General features: G+C 40.2%; 1 protein-coding gene and 2 non-coding genes across 6 annotated transcripts in view; 2 read left to right on the top strand and 1 right to left on the bottom strand.

The window, feature by feature from the left end:
- Nucleotides 1-3825: 3825 nt before the first annotated feature.
- Trnar-ucg lies at nucleotides 3826-3898 on the top strand. The gene has a single exon. It is a non-coding gene; the product is annotated as a tRNA-Arg (tRNA).
- Nucleotides 3899-6868: 2970 nt separating this feature from the next.
- Nucleotides 6869-6940, bottom strand: Trnag-ucc. Its single transcript has one exon. It is a non-coding gene; the product is annotated as a tRNA-Gly (tRNA).
- A 3992-nt stretch (nucleotides 6941-10932) lies between these two features.
- Nucleotides 10933-22456, top strand: part of LOC121858143 (tudor domain-containing protein 7B-like) — a 102543-nt gene continuing 91019 nt past the window's right edge. For all 4 annotated transcript variants that reach the window (XR_006087367.1, XM_042354372.1, XM_042354371.1 and 1 more), the window contains exons 1-3: nucleotides 10933-10966; nucleotides 21606-22056; nucleotides 22191-22279. Coding sequence is in view for 3 of the 4 variants with exons in the window: in XM_042354372.1 (XP_042210306.1) it covers nucleotides 21948-22056; nucleotides 22191-22279 (198 nt within the window). In the remaining variant the exon portion in view is untranslated. The remainder of the gene's footprint in view (nucleotides 10967-21605; nucleotides 22057-22190; nucleotides 22280-22456) is intronic.

Below are 22456 nucleotides of genomic sequence, written 5' to 3'. Positions count from 1 at the left end.
GTTGAATTTCATCTGCCATTTTTCAGGCCGGTTGGCCTGTGCATGGCAGCTCCTGTCGAGAGTTACTACCACTCTCTATCATCCGTGAATCTATCTAGCCTCCTTTTGAAACTTTCCAGAGTTCCCGCACTTACTACAAAGTTGCTAAGCTTGTTCCATTCGTCCACCACCCTATTTGTGAACCAGTTTCTTCCTATCTCCCTCCTAAACCTAAACTTATCCAACTTGAATCCGTTGCTCCGAGTCCTATCCTGCTCGGATATTATAAGAACTTTATCTATATCCCCTTTATTGATTCCTTTCACCCACTTAAATACTTCTATCATATCTCCCCGCACTCTTCGTCTTTCTAGGGAATGCAAGTTAAGTTTCTTTAACCTATCCTGATATGGAAGGTTTCTAAGTCCCGGAATCATTTTTGTCATTCTTCGCTGCACCGACTCTAGTGAATTTATATCCATTCTATAATAGGGGCACCAGAACTGAACCGCATAATCGAGGTGCGGCCTAACTAGCGCAAGATATAGTTGCAATAAGACCTCTGCACTCTTGTTACTTACACTTCTAGATATAAAACCCAATACTCTGTTTGAGTTGGCTGGATTTGCTGATCGTGTTGAGTGGTATTGGTGGATACTCTAGGTGAGGGCGGACAAGTGTTTTGTATAGATGTAGTTGAATTTTGGTGTCCATTTTGCTGAATCTTCGTAGTTTCGTGAGTTGTGATTGGGCAGTCTGTTTGCATTGTTTTACGTGTTTTGCTATGCCTGTTCTTGTTATTGTGAGACCCAGAATTTTGCCTTCGTTGAAGTATTGTATAGGTACGTTGTTGACTGTGATTGGTGCAGGGTTTATTTTGGCAATGTGTATTATCATTAGTTTCTGTGTATTGGTTTGAATTTTCCACTTTTTTTCATATTCGTTGATTTGCTCGATGTCGTGGGCTGTTTTCCGTGCCATCATCTGTTTGCCCTTCTGGATGTCGGATGATTGGGTGACGTCATTAGCATAAGCTACGTATTCTCCGTGTATAGGAGGTGGCATGTCCTCCGTATATATTGTGTAGAGTGTGGGCGAGAGGTTACTTCCCTGTGGTACTCCGCTGTATAATTTGATGCTTGGGCCTATGTGGTTACCTATGATAATTTTGGCCTCTCTATTCTCGAGGAAGTTACAAAGAAAGGAAGTAAAGTTGTTGGGAAGTTCTTGGGTGGTAATTTTGTATTTGAGCCCTAGGTGCCAGACCTTGTCGAATGCTTTTGCTATGTCCCTTAATACTACGTTACATTGCTCCTTGTTGTGCATCGCGTTTGCTATGTTTTCGTAAATTAGGGCTAAGGCTGTATGGGTTCCTCTATGTTTTCTAAATCCGTGCTGTCTGGGGTTGTACTTCTCTTCAAATTCGAGGTGTGTTCTCAGTCGGTGGTTAATTATTTTTTCTAGGACTTTTCCCGGTGTTTCTAGAAGAGAGATTGGTCTGTAATTTGATACTTGGATTGGAGATTTACCTTGTTTTGGTATAAGTCTGATGCTTGCTGTTTTAAATTTCCTTGGGAAGTAGCCAGAGGCAAGTGCTGCATTAAAAATGTTTCTGAGTTGGAGTATCATGTTGATTGGTAGATGCTGGAGTATGGGTTTGTTTATTTTACTGATGCCCGAGGCCTTGTTCTTGAAACTGTTTGTTTTGTGAATTTCCTCTGCGGTGATTGGTTTGATCAGTGTGGAAAGATAGTCGAGAGCGTTTATGTCTATGCTGGGACTTGGTTGCCAGATGAATCTCAGTGGAGAGAATTCGAGCTTATATACACTTTTACTTTTTTACTTTTATCCTCTTCGCCACTGATCGGCTTGTTAGCCGCTTGGGCGATCGGTCACGTCTCTTTTCATTTATATTCTTCACCAAAAGATCGGCTCGCTAGCCGCCCGGGCGATCGGTCACGTCTCTGTCACGCACTGTTGGCAAATATTGGGCATGCACCGGCTCCTGAATGTACCTGAACCCGCTCCAGTGTTGGTCAAGTCTTCTCTTGAAAGAGCTCACACTCGGTGCCGTCACAACACTCTCTGGTAGATTGTTCCAAGAGTTTACAACCCTCACTCCGAAAAAGTTTGCCCTCACGGTTTTCCGGACTTGCGGCTTCTTCAATCTTGAGCTGTGACCCCTTGTGGGGCGAGCGTCCGCCAGCTCCAAGTAAGGACACTCAACTGAGTAGTGCCCCCTGAGATGCTTATACACCTCAACTAGGTCCCCCCCTTGCCCGTCTGTAGTATAAGCTAGGCAAGTTCAGGCGCTCCAATCTCTCAGGGTAGTTGAGGTGCCGAAGTGCAGGCACCAGTCTGGTGGCCCTCCTTTGAACATTTTCAACCAACTGACAGTGCAATTCCTTCATCCCTTTGGAACATATGATACGCCTCCTTACCGTTGGTACGCCCCAGGTGCATCCTCTTACACTTCGTGACATTGAATCTCAGCAGCCATTTCTTCGACCATTCCTGGAGCCCACAGAGGTCCTTCTGCAGCTCTTCACAGTCCGCTTGGTTCTTAATTTCCCGAAATAACTTGCCATCATCGGCAAACATTTGTATGGAGGAGTGTACAACGTCAGGCATGTCATTTATGAAACAAACAAACAACAGCGGGCCCAATACACTGCCCTGAGGTACCCCACTTGTTACAGGTACAGATGACGATTTCGTGCCATTAATCACCACACACTGCTTGCGGTCATGTAGAAAATCTTCTATCCACGCTAGGACATTTCCCAGAATTCCGTACCCTTCCAGTTTGATTTTCAGCCTTTCGTGGGGTACACTGTCGAAAGCCTTGGCAAAATCTAGGTAAATATTGTCTATATTACCACCCAGTTCCAGAATATGGGTCCAAATATCCAATACCTTGAGCAATTGTGTTAAGCAAGAGCGCCCCGGCATAAAACCGTGTTGGCAATCTTTTACAAGGTTGTTTCGTAGTAAATGTTCCATCGCGGCATCTCTGATAATACTCTCAAGTACTTTACATATTATGCTGGTCAGGCTCACCGGTCTATAGTTGTTCGTGGAGTGACTATCGCCCTTCTTGAAGATAGGACTCACATAAGCCACTTTCCATTCACTGGGGACCATTTGTTCATCCAGGCATTTACAAAACAGGATCTTCAGGGGCTCTGCAAGCTCGTTGCACAGCTCTCTCAGCACTCTAGGATGCACCATGTCAGGTCCGGGACTCTAATGGACCTTTAGCCTGGACAGTTTATTTCTAATACCCTCTTCTGTGAACACAATGTGGGTCAGTGCTGGCGGGACAGGGCCGCGACCTAGCCTCTTTTGCCAAACACAATATGGCCGCCGGCAGCTCAAAGTAACCTCACTTTTCTGAGTGGATGCCGCCTCCACCCTTATTCTAACTCCATGCGAGTGACAGCAAAGTAGTAGTATTATTCCCCGAAGCGTCAGTGAAATAAGCTGGGTGCCTATTTATGGGCCCGAAAATACATAATAGCATTAAATAAAATAGTTTAATGCAGGATACAGTATGACCCACTACAAATAGTTAAAAGAGGATTTTAGTGTTTAAGTTGGGGATCATAAAACTCATTTTCCGAAGGAATTTCATTCCCTATAGTTTAGAATGCGTGTACAGTAGATTCACAAAATGCGCAAGCGTTCTGTGCCTCGTGGATTCATCCGGTACAAGAGCAATTTAATAACGTATTTTGTAATACAACTTGAAATATATCATTTATCAGATAAAAAAATCAAACTTAATAGTTCGAACGATTTTATTCTAAAGAATATAAAAAAATTGATAAATATTGCAGTTGCATAGACCGTGTGGCCTAATGGATAAGGCGTCGGACTTCGGATCCGAAGATTGCAGGTTCGAGTCCTGTCACGGTCGGCTATGTTTTACTTAATAAATGTATGGGGAAAGAGAAATAAATAATATGCAATTCTTTTACTTTATTTTCTTAGCTACTGATCGGCTTGTTAGCCACTCGGGCGGTTGGCTTGTATTGGACATGCACTGGCTTGTCTAGAGACTTGAAAGTCTAGGCAGTGGTTCCCAACTTGGGAGCCATGGGGTAATTTTAACCATGTGAGTTCATAATAAAATTAAATAACAGTGTTAGTTTAAACTATTTGAGTTAATGAACGGTATGGCAGTATACTATAGCACAGCGTTAGTGTTGCTTCATCCTTTTTACTTTACTAGTATTTTTATCCTCTTCGCCACTGATCGGCTCGTTAGCGGCTTGGGCGGTTGAAATTGTCTCTGTTACGCACTGTTGCCAAATTCTGGACATGGACTGATTCCTGAATGCATTTGTACCTGCATCAGCGTTGCTCATGAAAGAACTCACACTCAGTGCCGTCACAACACCGGCAGAATGTTCCAAAAGTTCACAATTCTCACTACAATAAAATTTGCCTTCACAGTTTTCTGGACTTAGGCTTCTTCGATCTTGAGCTGTGACCCCTTGTGGGGCGGGCGTCCGACAGCTCCACGTATGTGTTATATATGTGTATGTTTATATGCTGCCTTTATGGATTATATACACATTATTAATTATGTTACTTCTTACCAAAGTTAGAATGTGTTTGGGCCTGTGTAATCAAGAATGTGTTGGGCTCGCGGTAACATCAGAGAGAATAAACCACCTGAGCAAGAGTCTGTATGTGGCTTCTTCTTCTCCCACTAAATCATGTAAGATACTACAGTATGGAAACTCGATTGAGTAGTGCTCTCTGAGATATTTATAAACTTCAATTAGGCTTCCCCTCGCCCGTCCATAGTTTAAGCTAGGCAGTTGCAGGCTTTCTAATCTCTCTGGATAACTGAGGTGCCGTGATGCAGGCATCAGTCTGGTTGCCCTCCTTTGGACAATTTCAATCGACTGATAGTCTCTATAGCATATCTCGGGGATCAGACGGGGTGACAATACTCCAGACAGGGAAGCACCTCACTCTTGAAGAGAATTACGGGGGACGGACCGTCTAGATAATCTGACCGACTTAGTTTGGTTGCTTGATTCACCTTCTTTTCACAATGGCCCAAGAATTTCAGCTCGTTGTCAACATATACACCCACGTCCTTCTTACATTCGGTCTCGATTAATGCAGTTTCGTCGTCCCGTTGGGACATGAGATACGCCTACTTAGTGTTGGTACGACCTACAGTAAGTGCATCATCTTACACTTCGTTACATTGAATCTTAGCAAGCATTTCTTCGACTACTCTTGAAGCTGAGAGAGATATTTCTGTAGCTCTTCACATTCTATTTGGTTCTTAATTTCCCTGAATAACTTGGCATCATTTGCAAACATTTATATAGAGGAGCCGAGGGATGTATAGCTTCTGGCATATAATTTATGAAACAAACAACAACGGGCCCAGTACACTGCCCTGTGGTGCCCTGCTTGTCACGAGTACACATAACGACTTCGTGCCATTAATCACCACACACTGCCGCCGGTCATGAAGAAGGTCTCCAATCCATGCTAGAACTCTTCCCCTAATCCCATTCCCTTACAGTTTAATTTTCAGCCTTTCATGGGGTACGTTCTCAAAAGCTTTGGCAAAATCTAGGTATATATTGTCGATACTACCACCCTGTTCCAGAATTTGAGTTCAAACATCCAGTACCTTGAGTAATTGTGTGAAGCAGGAGCGTCATTGCATAAAACCATGTTGCCAGTCCTTTATAAGGTTTTGTAGATGTTCCATCAGGGCATCTTTTACAGTGCTCTGTAGTACTTATCACCAGGCCGGTCAGGCTCGCTGGTCTAAAAGTATTCGTGGAGTAGCGATCGCCCTTTTTTAATATAAGACTCACATGAGCTATTTTGCAGTCATTGGGGACCTTTTGTTCATCCAGGCATTTACAGAGCAGCATCTTAAGGGACTCAGCAAGCTCGTTTAGCAACTCTCTTGGCACTCTGGGATGTACTGAAAAGCGACATTCCTGAACATCTGAGTCACTGGAGATAGACTTTCATACGTATTTTCCTGATTGAGGTTACAATGAGGCAATAATTGTAAGGAATCCTTTTTATGTTAACCTTCGCGTGGAGAACATGCCAGTTTTGGGTGCCAGTGGGTCGCTACCCTATCAGCAAAATGGCTATCTGGGTGTTTGTGCTATTCTACAGTAAATCTGCGAAGCAGGTTTTTGTTATGTTGTTGAGCGTCAAGAAACAGCGTGTTCGGCTCTACTGTACATGGAAGATGACTTTCGCTGTGCCCCGACTGTGAGTTAACCACGGATGTCCCAATTATTAGCTAAAATGTATTGTCAGCCATCCCAGACAGACTGCCTCAAGAAAAAAAAAAAACACCCTTTTCCTGGGCATTTAAAAAATTATTGGTTTGTTAAACTCACTATTAACGCTGTGCCAGGCGATTTTCTAACTTGCTCCACCAAGTGCACTTAATGTTGTATGTTACATACATTTTTCCACACAGTGCAAAATATTTTATAACGCATGCTATGAAGCATGTCGTTGGGATTATACGAGGATCACATTGGAAAAGTATTACTAATACTTGTGCGTGATCCTCGGTAAACGTTTATATATGTATTCATGTGCTGTTTGAATATTTACCTAATAAATTCAATTGGATTCAACAAAAGCTGCTACGGAATTATAGAAATAAAAAGCGAAAAAAGATAAAACTATACTCATGTTCTATTCAGTTCGTTGCGAACATTGTAGTGTCCTTTTGTAGGAAAAGTATAAGAATGTGACTGTTAGGTAATATAAGGAAAAATAAAAGATTATTAATTTCGTATAGTTATATAAGGCAACTAGATTATTAAAGAAAGATAAAAGTATCTGGGGGATAGCTATTATATAAAGATAAACACTATGCGATGGCCGGGAATCGAACCCGGGTCAACTGCTTGGAAGGCAGCTATGCTCACCACTATACCACCATCGCGACAATTTCGACACACACACACACACATATATATATATATATATATATATATATATATATATATATATATATATATATATATATATATATATATATATATATATATATATATATATATATATATATATATATATTTTTATATATATATATATATATATATATATGTATATATAGCTGAATAGGCAAAAACTGAGAAAATATGCACAATAAAATAGGTAAATAAATATTTAGTAATAATATGTTAATAAGTTCCAATAACTTATCATCTTAAAAAACAAACAAATCATTGTGGTTAAATTAGTATCGCCAATTTCATATTCAGCCACAATAAATAATTCAAACAAAACTAAGTGATCATTTCAGTGGGGGGATGAGGTTAAAGAATTCACACATTAATCGTACCTCCATACCGGTAAGCAAAGCAGGAACTGATGGAGCCCGCATATCTACGAGCGTATACTATACCCCCTGGTGAGGCACTTAACTGTACACGAACCCATCATGTACAGTTCCTGTCCACTGACCAGCCAGTCACGGCCTAGCTATCCGCAGCCTAATGTACCCTAGTATATTCCTTTTGGATATTACGATTCTAAATACCATAACAGGTTGAAGCATTTATCATACCTTAGAATTTTCCAAAAATATGCCTTATGAAACAAAAAGTAATGAATATGCACTTTAGCTCAAAAATGGTAAAATATGCATTTGCTTATGCACATATGCAAATCCATAATTATCCTAAGCCTAATAACGATGAGTATATTTGATAGATTTAGCATGCGAAACCCGCAATAAAACAGACTAACCTAAAATTGTGGAAAAACGTACAACTCAGCGTCACTGCCGTCATGCACCGGCTCCTGAATGTACCTGACCAATCTCCAGCTTTGGTCAAGTCTGGTCTTGAAAGAGCTCACACTCGGTGCCGTCACAACACTTTCTGGTAGATTGTTCCAAGAGTTCACAACTCTCACTCCGAAAAAGTTTGCCCTCACCAGGGCCGGATTCAGGAGTGGGCAAAGTGGGCAGCTGCCCGGGGGCCTCCACAATCTGGGGGACTCCACATATTACAATATTTTATTTATTTGTTTATTCTTTTGGATTATTTTTATTTTCATTCTTTAAAATTCATGTGTACAAATTTCCAACACACACTTTTGTGTGTGTGTGTGTGTTGGCAATTTGTACACTATCAATAAATATATAGTCAATTAAAAATTTCGCAATGTTCTAATTTCCTCAATATAACTGCATATGTCTTCAAAATTCTCCAAAGAAGTGTTCAAATTTCAAAATTTTCCCGGGGGCTTACAGCGCCCCCCGGAACTCCCAGATGTTTAGGCTCGCTTCACTCGCCACCCCACCCTCTTGGGTAGTTATAATGAGGGGGGCCTTCACAAAGAGGCTGCCCATGGGCCTCCACAGGTCTAAATCCGGCACTGGCCCTCACAGTTTTCTGGACCTGCGGCTTCTTCAATCTTACTTTTACTATTACTTTTATCCTCTTCACCAAACGATCGACTCGTTAGCCGCTTGAGCGATTGGGCACGTCTCTGTTACGCACTGTTGGCAAGAACTGGGCATGCACCGACTCCTGAATGTACCAGATATCCATTACCTTGAGCAATTGTGTTAAGCAGGAGCACCCCGGCATAAAACTGTGTTGGCAATCCTCTACAAGGTTGTTTCGTAGAAGATGTTCCATTGCGGCATCTCTGATAATACTCTCAAGTACTTTACATATTATGCTGGTCAGGCTCACCGGTCTATAGTTGTTCGTGCAGTGACGATCGCCCTTCTTGAAGACAGGACTCACATAAGCCACTTTCCATTCACTGGGGACCTTTTGTTCATCTGGGCATTTACAAATCAGGATTTTCAGGGGCTCGGTAAGCTCGTTGCACAACTCTCTTAGCACTCTAGGATGCACCATGTCAGGGCCGGGACTCTTATGGACCTTTAGCTTTGACAGTTTATATCTAATACCCTCTTTTGTAAGCACAAAGTGGGTCAGTGCTGTGTCGAACCGTCTGTCCTCAAACACAGGAAAGTTAATCGCATCCTCTCTTGTGAACACAGAAAAAAAAAGCTTTTCAATGCCTCAGCTTTATCCTGGTCAGAATCTGCGTAACTACCATCTTCAAGCTTCAGGTCTGATACTCGTACTCGTGTTTTTAATTTCGACTTTGCATAGCGGCAAAACGCCTTTGGGTTTGACTTGACCTCGCTTGCAAACAGCCTCTGGAACTCCTTTTCAGCCCTTCTACACTCTATCTTTGCTTGGTTTCTGGCTTTCATACGTCCGCCCCAAAAGGGGTCACAACTCAAGGTTGAAGAAGCCACAAGTCCAGAAAACTGTGAGGGCAAATTTTTTTGAAGTGAGAATCGTGAACTCTTGGAACAATCTGTCAGAGAGCGTTGTGGCGGTAAGGAGGCGTATCACACGTCTCAACAGGACGAAGAGACTGCATTAATTGAGACAATGTGAAACGGACTTGGGTGTGTCAACAATGAGCTTAAGTTCTCGAGCCATTGTTAGGTGACTCAGGAAACGGACAAAATTTTAAATAATGATACACAACACAGTGACCAATATAGTTTATTAGAAGAGTATTTCTAAGTCTGTCTCTACTGTGGGGTTCAGGATATTTGGTTCACACTCAGGATGGGTTGGAGAAAGGAAACTCACAATGTGCTCTCTATATACATGTTGTATTGGATGTACAATGCAGCTTGGTGCTGGGAAGGCAGCATGGTTACAAGCGTGATGTAGAGAGAGCTGGTTGGTGAGGGTGCTCAGAGGAGGACCAGCCCGTGGGTCGCCATGCTCGCCGGCGGGAGCGAGGACCACCAGGCAGGCGGAGGAGGTGTTGCTGGCTGGTTGGTGTAGGTAGAAAAGAGACAGGTCGTTCAAGTTTAGAAGCTCCAAAAGTTGTTGGTAGCGAAAGGCAGAGCGGGGAAGATGACAGAGGAAGGAGCAGGAGGTTAGTAAGGGAATTATAGTGGGAGAGATAGTGCCGTGGCTTTACACGACTGCGTTTATTTGGTTAGCGCATAGCGCACGTATTTGGTTTTGTCTGTGTGATCCTCGGGTCACCACTCCTCCGGATTGTGTCAGTTCAAGTTTAGAAGCTCCAACAACTTTCCTGAATACGAATTCGCAACCTTTCGATTTACAACAGGTACCTACTTTACTGCTAGGTGAACAGGGACCAAGGGGCTAGGGTGTGTCCAAGACAGGTCACCACGAGGTCAGGTCTTAAATAGCGGGTGGCGGGGGGTAGGCGTGGCTTAGTAGTTGACCCCCGCTCCGTGATGTATGGCGGCGCTGGTTGACCTAGACCACGAGGCATACACTGGGGAATTGGTGGGGTCGGCTACTCAGCGACAAACAGCGTTTGTAGGGGAGAATTCCACTACAATACAATATTATGACAATCGCAATGACCTATGTCACCAAATCATTCTAATCAAAATTATGAGTCCCAATGATGTGTCACCTAATCATTCTAATCAAATGGAATTTCAGTTCCTGGATTTACTTTTCAGGCACATTAAATCAGTGCAAAAGTTTTCATAGCAAACAACAATACACAGGACAAATCACACGTGAAGAATCATTTTATGCTTAATGATCAGCATCAAAAGTAGGAGTAAATTTACACTGGATTAAAAATAAAAAATGTATACATTGGTTCACATCACAGTATAAAACCATTATGATGATTTAGATGCAATTAAACTAGAGTATTTTCTTACCCTTTAAACTGGCGATTTTCTTCACTGTTTAGCTTTGTTGGCAGCAGGAAAAGAACAAATGAAAGACTAATTTAATTACATATAATGATCGTAAATAAAATAATAAGAATTAATCTAATATCAATATGGGAATAGTAATGTATTTATATTTTAGTTATATATTTGGAGCTAATGAAATATATAAAAATAAATATATAATACTATTGTTGCTCGCTTTACTTGGCACCTTCAAACTTGGGCTGACGAGCAGAGGGAGTACGACAGGTGAGCAATAGTGTGACTTGTTTTACAGAATTTCTCACGATTAACGAGTTTAACAGGTTTAAGACTTAACCTGTTGATATTTAATATAGAGAATTTTAAGTAAGTTGAATCGTCATAGTGGAAAATGGCTGTTGTGTTAAGATATATGTGTTGGAATGTGCGGTATGTCATTCATGTAGACAGCTGATCCCCACATCACCTTAACTTCATCCTGGATGTCTGGGAGATGATAACTTGATGTTTGGTCAAGTTTTTTATTCTCGCCAATCGTGATGAGTGATGTTGACGAGCCAGCAAGCTTGTTTAACGACCGTTGTTTTTGTTGTGAGGAGATAAGGTAACTGTTTCTTATTCTTTACACAGGAAATTATGAGAAAATGTAGAGAAAGTTACGGGGGAGTGGCCGAGAACAGATGCCGTATGCTAGTTAAGTAATTGAAAGGGCTGAACTGCCCAAGGCATGGCCGGGCTTAAAATTAAATTTCACTTACAGCTGAATTTTGTCATTGAATTGTGTGAGAAAATTATATCAGTTCCCATTGAAATTTGGGAATTGTTATTGTAATCCTGCATTTGCTGTGAGTTTGGTGATTTTGATGTATTTAAAATGTGTTTTGAAACATCATGGCAACTAGAACGTTTTATTTATGTTGAAGTTTAAAGTTAATTTGTATGTATGACTGACGCTAAGTTTGAGAATCTTCTAGATTTGTTGTAAACACCATTCTTGAAATCAGTGTCAACGTGTGGATAAAATGGAAACTTGATAATATTAATGTGGACACTGCCGTTGATAGACGTGTATTCAGTAAAATTAACTCAACAAAAATTTAAGGATAAAGTTATCGTTTCGGTCATCCACCTATTTGGAAGGTGAAATTATGTTTTTCCGATGGTTTTTGATGTGTTTTGAATGAATCTAACCTTCATTTCTACCGCTAATTACTTATCCAACGATAATGGGGAATTTTAGTGGGAACCAGAGGTTTTGGGTGGGGGAAAAAAAGAAAAGAAAGTAATTTGCGATAGAAATGAAGGTCAGAATCATCCAAAACCTAACCTAACCCTAAACCCAACCTTAAACCTAACCCAACCTAACCTAAACCTAACCTAATCCTAAACCTAACCTAACCTATCCACTTGTGGGCTTACCTTAATTAGACTCATCTTCTTAGACTTGCGAATAACAATTCTTTTCGGACAGTACCAAAGTTGTTTTTCAGCTCTATAACTACAAGGCTGGTTGCACCTTATGCTTGTAATTTATGTAGGTAGAACACCGTGTTCGTGTAGAAATTTCCATGCTTCTCCATCTTTACCGTAATAATCGATGTGAAATCTGGCAATGGTTTGGAAGTAATTTAAATCACAGCCATTGCTGTGGCAGCAATTATTGGTTGATCCAAAATCATACTCACTAATTAACCTCCAATATACCAATGTAAGTGCAGTAAGAAATCTAAAGTGTACCTGTACAATACTGTACAACACAACATACTAAGCAGTCCGACTACCCAAATGTAGCCACAATGAAGTCAAATAATGGTCCTACATGAAAAAATCGGACTGCCAATCACTTCTCGACTAGTATTTGGTGTCACAAAGTCACAAAATATTGGAAAACTTACTTTAATCCGAGTTAATAGATCGCGTGCATGTAACAAGGGAGCGAGTAATTACCCAAATGTAGTCGCAATGAAGTCAAATGATGGTCCTACAAGTGTAAATCGGGCTGTGAATCACTTCTCGATTATTATTTGGTGTCATAAAGTCACAAAAAATTGGTAAACTTAATTTAATCTGAGTTGTGTTAGGTTAGGTTAGGTACATGCACTCGATCTATTAACTCAGATTAAATTAAGTTTACCAATTTTTTGTGACTTCGTGACACCAAATACTAGTCGAGGTTAGGTTAGGTACATGCACTCGATCTATTAACTCCGATTAAATTAAGTTTACCAATTTTTTTTTATTTTGTGACACCAAATACTAGTCAAGAAGTGATTGGCGGTCCAATTTATTCATGTAGGACCATTATTTGACTTCATTGCGGCTACATTTGGGTAATTAGTCGGACCCCATACTAAGGGTTCAATGATGAAATGCCTTGGAGTAATCTGGAATACAGTGGTATACTCCTTAACCACCGGGTTCAGCGATAGCCTTGGGTTTTCACTTGGTCATCCACTGGTATAATATACTCTCTATTTAATGGAATCCAATATAACGAACTCTTGGTTTAGTGGAAGGTGTTTTCTCCATTATTTTTTGCTCGATGTAGTGAACTAGTCGGCTAAATCGAAATTGATTCCGTTAATTCGCTCTCACCTACGGAGACACCTCTGATACATGATATTTACATAGAAACATTATTCAGGGTTAACCTTAAACTGGGGGTTTAGGTGTTTTTCTTTTTTTTTCCAAACTTTTTTCTGATTGATAGCTGCACACTTTTTGACATTCTCCCCCACACCACTTCCTTTCTAAGACTTTGTGTTCTGACCTCACTAGAGGAAAGGTCACGGCAGGCTTAGATCCCGGGGATTAATTGTTCAGTAATGGCTAGTGCTACTTGTGAACAGGGCTGTGCCCTTCAGAGGCCGAGTTAGAGAGGGCCAAGGAAGAAATCTTGAAATTAACGGAAGTGATAGCGAGGATGGAGGAAGAAACAAGACAAGGAAAGCCCGTGTCTGACAAAAACTCAGGCGAATGGAAGTTTGTGAGGAGAGGGGCGACCAAACAGGTGGTGAAAAAACACACCAAGGATACGACAACAACAGCTAATTATACCAACTCTTTCAGTCCTATGATAGACGAATTGAGATGTTAGCATAGTCAGGGACAAGGCTGACAAGGAAGGTACAAAAACCTTAATTGTTGGAGATTCCCAGGTACGGTACCTGGACAGAGCTTTTTGTGGTAAAAATAAAAATAGGATGAGGGTGTGTTTGCCAGGAGCTGGGGTGGAGGATACAGTTGAGAGGATGAACAATATCTTGTCTGGTAATGGGAACAAACCCATTATCTGCCTCAGTGCAGGAGGTAACGATATTGGCCGGTGTAGGAGTGAGGAGCTTCATAATAAGTTCAAGACAGCTATAGAACTTATTAGATCAAAGTGAGAGATCCCTATCATATGTGGTGTCCTGCCTAGAAGGAGAGTTGGCAATGAATGGTTGTCAAGGGCAATTGGTGTCAACGGCCATCTTGACAGATATTGCAAGTCAATATCAGTCCCATTCATTGACAACTGGGACAACTTTTATGGCAGAAGGGACCTTTTTGCTAGGGATGGGGTGCATCTGTCTAGGGATGGGGTGGCAACCCTGGCTGGCTCTCTCGAGAGGGCAGTTCAAAAGATGTCGAAGTCTTTAAACTGGTAGGAGAACATGTGAGCACGGGGGTGGAGGAGACTGCAGTGGGAACGGGTAAACAAAGTGTAAGGTTATAGGGAAATAGTGCTAGGATTGATGACAAAACTAAATTAGGCAGGGAGTTAAAACCTTAACGCGACAAAGAGAGGACTCAGAACACGACTAACTTAAATGTCTACTACGCAAACAGTAAAGTATGAGAAACAAAATGGATGAAATCAGGGCGTTGGTATGTACCGAAAAAATCAATATAATGTAATAGCATTCGCTGAAACATGGATAAACCTAGACTCACGTGAGTTACCTGTCGAATACCAAATTGCAGGTTACAAATTATTCCATACCGATAGGCAGATTAGGAAAGGAGGCAAAGTAGCAATCTATGTCAGGGATAATCTGAAGTGTGAAATAAATAAGGAAATAAAAACTGAGCAGAATACAGAAAAAATTTGGATAGAATTAATCGATGGTAGGGAAAAATTAATCACGAGTAATATATAGACCTCCTAATCTTGATAGAGTTAATGACCGACTTATTTGGGATGAAATGCGCAGGGCTTCCATACATAGCAAAGTCTGTATAGTAGGCGACTTTAACTTTAGCCAAATAGATTGGATTGACCTTACGGGTTGCTCAGAATCAGAGGATTTTTTTTAAACAATCCAGGACTGTTTCCTAAGCCAACAAATAACCGAACCCACCCGATTTAGGTAGGATAATAAATTGTGGTGAAGCATACCTCCGAGATTATTATAAGGTATTGGCCGGTATAATTAATACCGAGATAAGAAAAGCAAAGAGGAATAATAAATTGAAGGTAGCAAGGGAGACAAAGACAAACCCCTAGGGATTCTATCAAATGTATCAAACTAAAACATGAGAAAAGATAGGACCAATACAGTCAGATACCAGCGAGCTAACTGATAACGACAGTTTTCACCACTGAAAATTTAAACATGATACCCGAGGTACCGACTCTATACAGAGATAGTGAAGAAAATAAATTAAGCGAGGTAGTGGTGACTAGTAACGATGTCAGTAAGCAAATAGACAAACTAAAACCTAATAAGTCACCAGGTCCCGATGAGATATTTGCCAGAGTGTTAAAGGAATGTAAGGAGCTTAGTATGTCCTTAGCAAAGTTGTTTAACATGTCCTTAAAAATGGGTGTAGTACCGGAATCCTGTAGGATAGCGACTGTAATACCGATTTTCAAGAAGGGGGATAGATCACTATCCTCTTACTAACGTCCAATCAGTCTAACATCAGTTGTAGGCAAATTACTGGAAGCAATCATTTCAAACTCTATTCTAAATCACTTGGAGAAGCACAAGTTGATAAATGATTCACATGGTTTCACAAGCGTGCGTTCATGTCTAACTAATCTATTAACATTCTTTTCATCTGTTTTCGAATCAGTGGACGGGGATTAACATGCGGTATATCTCAACTTCAGCAAAGCCTTCGACAGAGTCCTCCACAAAAGACTAATAAGAAAAGTGGAGGCTCATGGCATTAAAGGAGATACAGTATTCTAAAATGGATTAGGGCGTGGTTACAGGACAGGGAACAGCGAGTGAGCATTAACGGCACTAAATCCGATTGGAGCAACGTTACTAGTGTAGTTTCCCAAGGCTCTGTACTTGGACCATTATTATTTATTATATACATAAACGACATAGATATCGGCATAGACAGCAACATAAGTAAATTTGCTGATGACACTAAAATAGGACGTGTAATTAAATCTGACGAGGACTCCGCAAAACTACAGGAAGATCTAAACAAATTTTTTGAATGGTCTGAAAAATGGCAGATGAAATTCAATGTGGAAAATGTAAAGTAATCAGTATAGGAGATGTAAACAGGGAAACCAGATACCAGATGAACAACAATGCCATTGTGAAATCCGACTGCGAGAGAGATTTAGAAGTAATGATAAGTAGGAATCTTAAGCCAAGTAAGCAATGTGTTTTTGCTCATAACAAGGCTAATAAACTTCTTGGGTTCATACAAAGGAGTGTTAGTTACAAGACTAGCGAGTCATCCTAAAACTATATCTTGCGCTTGTGAGACCTCACTTGAATTACGCAGTTCAATTCTGGTCATCGTATTACAGAATGGATTCAGAGGAGAAAGGCAAGACTAATCCCGGGCATTAGGAACCTTGAGTACAGAGACAGGTTAAAGCATCTTAATTTGCACTCCCTCGAGAGACGTAGAGTGAGGGGCAATATGAAAGAGGTGTATAAATTGAAGTCAGAGCTACAGAAAGGGGACATTACAAAGGTACTCAAACTATCCAACCAGGAGCGAACTTGTAACAATGGTTTTAAATTAGACAAATTTAGATTTGGGCGTGAAATAGGTAAACATTGGTTTGGAAATAGAGTACAGTGGGGTATGCTATAACGAACGTAATTGGTTCCAGAACCTCGTTCGTTATAGCATTCATTCGTTATAGGATTAATCCGTTCCAGGCCCCCAAATACAACCACTTAACACTGAAAAAATTCTGTGGAAAATGTAAAAAATACGGTACTTTATCTTACCTTAGTGTTATTCAGCATGCAGGTACCCCTAAACACTGGCACATCACTATCACTTCCACTGGGAGTCTTGGCTTTAAGGTCCTCAAACAATTGTTTAGCCTTCTCACAAATTATAGCTTCACTAATGTTACCACCTGCCATTTCTTTCTCCTTTATCCACACTAAGAGTAAATTTTCCATCTCTTCAATCACATTACACTTTGCTTTGCTAAGTCTAAAGATTCCCTTAGCCACTTGCACAGTTTTTAACTCCTCTTTATTCTTCAAAATCGTACATATAGTCGATTTAGCCATCCCATATTCATCACTAAGTTTCGCAATGCTTCTTCCATTCTCACGTTTCTTTACAATTTCTTTCTTAGTTTCAAGGGTTATTAGCTTTCTCACTCGCTTTGGACGACTCATTGTTACAATTGTATACTTGTATAACAAAATAGTTATACAAATAACGCGAATTTCCACATCAAAAGACGAAATTTCAACAATAACAGTGGTGCACTGGCTACACAATGAGACAAAGATGGCGCCTGACGCTCTTGTTGTGGGTCGCGGTACAACAATATTCATGCGCCAGGCGAAATAGTCCCGTATTCATCCGCGTTCGTTGTAGGAGTTGTGTTCGTTATAGCATTCTCAATTTTATAGGTAAAACCGTTCGTTATAGGAATATTCGTAGTAGGATCCGTTCGTTATAGCATACCCCACTGTAGTGGACGAGTGGAACAAGTTGCAAATGTCATCATTAACTCGAATACGCTGGATAGCTTCAAACATAGGTTGGATGGATATATGAGCAGGGGTTGGGTGTAAGCACAGTAGTTAAGTCACCGAGGGGTAGCATTGAATGAGCACGCGTGCTGGCGGCAGGACAGGCTGAGCGGATGTAAAAAAAAAACATGCGCCAAGCAGTACATTTGGCACAGAATTTAACTGAATCATACTAGAGTTAGTGAACTAAGTAGTTCGCAAAATCGAGCAAAATTGACAAAGTTCGATTTAGTGGACATTTTGATGAAACGGAAAGGGGTGGCTCGAATTGGTTTGTTAAATCGAAAAATACTGTTAGTCCGGATTGTACGCACCGTTGTGGGAGGTTAGACCAAGCACAGCGGCTATGTCCAAATCATGTTCCCCTTTTTCAAATTTGCTTAATACATCCATTTTCATAGCAAGGGTAATGGTCTTACATTGCCTCTTCACTACACTAGCATCAGGAGCACTTGATGGGCACTTGTAAGCCATTTCGAATGGTTATAGTACAGTTTTAGAGCAAAAGCACTTAAGCACACACGAATGATGTGAAGTTGTAATAGAGACTGGCTTGGCGTTGCCTGGGGACGCTGTGACGTTCAGCGAGTGAAGGCAGCGCGCCTACCCGAGAGAGTGCACGGCTAGACAAGAGCGGGTAATGCGCCTTAGAAAGTAGTCCGTGACGACACAAAACGGCGTAGTATCGGATCCCTGGAACGTTAAGCAAATTTTTGGTCTCTTAAGTTTAGTGACGTAGTACCCAAACAACGTTAAGTGGGACGACGTTATAAGAGGATGCACTGTTCAGGTATTTGAAGAGTGACCTGTGTTGTAATGGTCAGCGAGTGGACCCAGGTTCGATCCCCGGGCAGGGTGAAACTGGGGGCAAGTTTCTCTATGCTATTTGCCTGTCTACCCAGCAGTAATTGGGGACCTGGATGTTAATCGATTTGCAGATCATATTCTGGGGTGATGGTTAGCCAGTGCAGTTGGCGAGTTGTCCAGTCTTCTCGGACTATTCCTGGACACTGGGTCATGCAATTCGTTAACTTGGAGTGTGGTTGTTGTGCTGGCAATGGCTACTACACCTTAAACAAATTCACGCCGAGGTGACCCTAGGGCCGGCCATCTTGTTTACACGAGGGGCAACCATTATTATACCTTTGTAAGGAGCCTAAGTACAGCACAGTTTTTTTAAATATAGAGCATATTTTTCTTGGGTAATTGGTAAGACTATATTAACCCTTACGTCCCGGGTGACATTCCAGAACATGTGCCTTTTCCCTCCACTGTTTAAATGCCCAGCGTGGGTTATCAGGTTCCAGTGTAACTATTTGCCTGTCATGCCACACGCTCGGCCCTGAACGTAATTACCTACTTTTGTTTGTTTAATTTTCATTGTTTGTCCATTTTATCATGTTGTATCAAAGTAATATTGCTAAAAGTAGTGTACAGCTGCTCCCCGACTTAAGGTCGAAAGCGGAAAATGCTTCAATAATACTGTACATAGAAAATCTAAAATGGGTGTCTCTTTTTCTTCTCAGCACCACAAAACTCCCACTTTTAAGCTTGCCAGCCATTTTAAAGTGAATTACAAACAAAAATTTTGTCAGTACACAGCGCAATCATTGACGTTGGGACTCGAAAATACATAATTTGAAAAAATTTTGGTACGACTGAGGCGGTCGTATGTAAGGGTGGTCGTAAGTCGAGAAGGTCGTAAGTCGGGGAGTAGTTGTAGTGTAGTATTACAGGAAAATAATGCTATGATTATGTTGTACAGTGGTCCCTCGGTTAACGAGCACAATTCGTTTCAGCAGGTTGCTCGTTAACCGAAACCATTGTTTCAATGGGTTTTTGGGTAATTGGTTCCAGCTCACCGAAAATTGCCTAAATTCAACAAAAAAGGTAGAAAAGTACACTTACTATGAGGTGTGTATGTAGAAGGCCCCTGGATGATGATGATGATGGGAATTAGAATGGGGGTGGAGGAGAAGGGGGAAGAGAAGGCATTGGGGTGGAAGAGAAGTCACCCCATGGCACCATTTCACCCATAAAATTTTAGTTCTCTTGGTGTAATTCAAGATTATTTTCTTTAAATCAACACTGCACTGCATTATATACTGTCAATATGTAAAATAAATTTCAAAATGACCAATAATTTGCTTGGAAACACAGAAAAAAAGCGTTTAGTTCAAGAGAGTCTCAAGCAAGATGTTACCTCCACTGAAAACAGAGAGAGACTAACGCCTGTCTGGTGTGTTAACAGGCTGGATGGCACGCCAGAAACTAGTTTCTTTATCTTCAGTTATGTTCAATAATTGTTAAAATTACTAAAAAAGTTAATATTAAACTTTTAAAATTATTGAATAGTATAAACTTCTTGATATTTACTATAATAGTAAGGAATTTAAGCCCTAAAACCGATTACTGTATTGGCGGACTAATACTACAGCTGGTGGACCGCCAAATGCAAGTGAAAACATGTTGAAGTCGGCTCGTAAAAAACTCGTTAATCGAGGGATTGCTCGTTAACCGAAGTTAAGAATCTTATGGAAGGTAAATCGTTAACCGAGGCGCTCGTTAACCGAGGGATCACTGTTAATGTATTTATTTGTGGAATTATTATTTTTTTATGCATTACTTGCTCTACCAAACACGAAGACAGCCAGACGGCCTTGCGACCGACTACCTGTGTGTTGTCAAGTACCTTTTATGAAAGATAATGCAAATGAAATATTCTAAATTAATTATTTATAGCAAATAATTATTATGATCAGTAAATACATGCATTACTGGCCATCTCGGAGAAGTTTCTAGAGGGTCAATATAGTTTTTCTTAATTTGTATTGTTTAATTTTTTGAAAAATTTATTTTTCTCAATTTACCCCCAGGTGGGGGGTACTGCCAGCAGCACCCTAACCTGGGGCTTAAAGGTTAAGGAGGAATTGTGTTTTATTGTTCAGTACAGAACAGGTGCTCCTCTACTTACGAACGAGTTATTTTCCTGAGGCTTGTTTGTAAGTCCAACTTTACTCTTGTAGATACCAAACATATTGTAAAAAATGAAAAGATTATGGATATTTAGTACAGTTATACCTTTTAATACAGCCTTAAAACCTGACTCACTCTTCTCCTCTTTGGTAATGTTTTTTCTATCTGGAATTTTCTTCAAAATAATCCAGTCTCATCCACATTAAATACCTGTTCTGGCAGGTAACCCCCCCTCAGTGATGATGTTTGTATCTCTGAAAGTTTGTAAGTTGAACGTTCTTAAGTAGAGGAGCACTTGTACTGTATACCTTTCCAATGTTTTTCCAATTGTTCTACAAAAATTTCCACATTCATTTTATGAATCTATTAAAATTCACATTAAAATTATACACATTTTGCTACCATTGTACTGTATAGGGTCCCCGGGTTACAAACAGGTTCTGTTCCTGAGGATGTTCTTAAGTTGGAACACATGCTATGTGCATACCATACTTAAAGAACAATGTTTAAAATTGCACTACTGTATATAATAGCCCAAGTCCTTGTATACATCTAAAATCACTTAATTTAAGACAAAAGAAGAAATAGAATGACAAAATACATTACCCGTACTGTAAATTTCAAGTTTAAACCTGTTCGTATCGACTGGCGTTCGTAAGTCGGGGATCCCCTATATTTACATTATGGCATCACTCCACCCATTTACAATGAAAATGTAATTACAGTACTGTACTTTAGCTGATAGGAATGAATAATTGACTACAGGTATTGTTCCAATATAAATTTGTTATAGTTACTGTACTGTTTTTTCTTTTCTTTTATGGAATTAAATTTTATTTTGGTTAAATGTAATTTGCCATTCTTTGGTTCAATTATTTGAGATGAAAATTAATCTTTTATATAAATGTGATGTATATTCTGTATATTGAATATATTCTGTATAGTGTACACACTTTAAAATTTTGCAGGACACGAGATGGGAGAGTGAAGTGGTGAGAAATCATCTTGCCCTTGTAACTACAGTTAACAGATTGTAGTTAACACAGTGCTCATTTGCAAGTCAGTTTTCAAAGAATAGTGTTAAGTTATAACTTGTATAAAAAACGAATTATAATAAATGAAACTATATAAACAAAAAAGTGATCCCGGGGAAACGAATACTGTATACTGTAAGTGACTTCAAAACTCATAATACTTTGTGAAAGGTGATTCTAACCTAGATAAGGAAGACATTTGTTAAACACAATGAAAAAAAAATAGATCTAATTGAATAGAGCAAATTTTATGCAACATTTAAAGGCTGTAACACAATGGCAGACCTTACACAAAAGCAAGAGGAGCTTCTCACCGAAGTTACAAATTGTCTAAAGGCACTTCTCACTGCTTTTGGTGGGGAGGTCCAGATGGATAAACTTGGCTGTAAGTTATGAGTTGTCTTTTTTGCCATAATTGATTGAAAGATTAATGTGATAAGCTATTGAACACTTTTGTTTCTGATGAACAAGAATTAGGTAGCAACTGGTTATCCTTCAACAAAACATGTTAATTTTCAGCTGAATACAGAAAAGTGGTAGGGACGGACATTCCCTACAGGCAGTTAAATCATAGTACTATAGCCAGTTTCCTGCAGTCAATTGACAAGGTAAGTAAATACTACAGTACAGTATAGTGTTGTTTTAGTTTCACTTTTAGATCAGGTAAAAAATACTCTAATATTTTTGGCTCTCAGCTGCTGCCACATGCACAAAAAACCCACTTTGGGATAAATTTTATTACCTCCAGTAAATGAAATTGAGCAGTTCCTTCCAGTTTCCTGGGT

The sequence above is a fragment of the Homarus americanus genome, unplaced genomic scaffold (genome assembly GCF_018991925.1).
Source record: "Homarus americanus isolate GMGI-L3 unplaced genomic scaffold, GMGI_Hamer_2.0 scaffold36117, whole genome shotgun sequence".
Taxonomy (NCBI): Eukaryota; Metazoa; Arthropoda; class Malacostraca; order Decapoda; family Nephropidae; genus Homarus; species Homarus americanus.
This window is presented reverse-complemented; position numbering and strand designations above follow the sequence as displayed.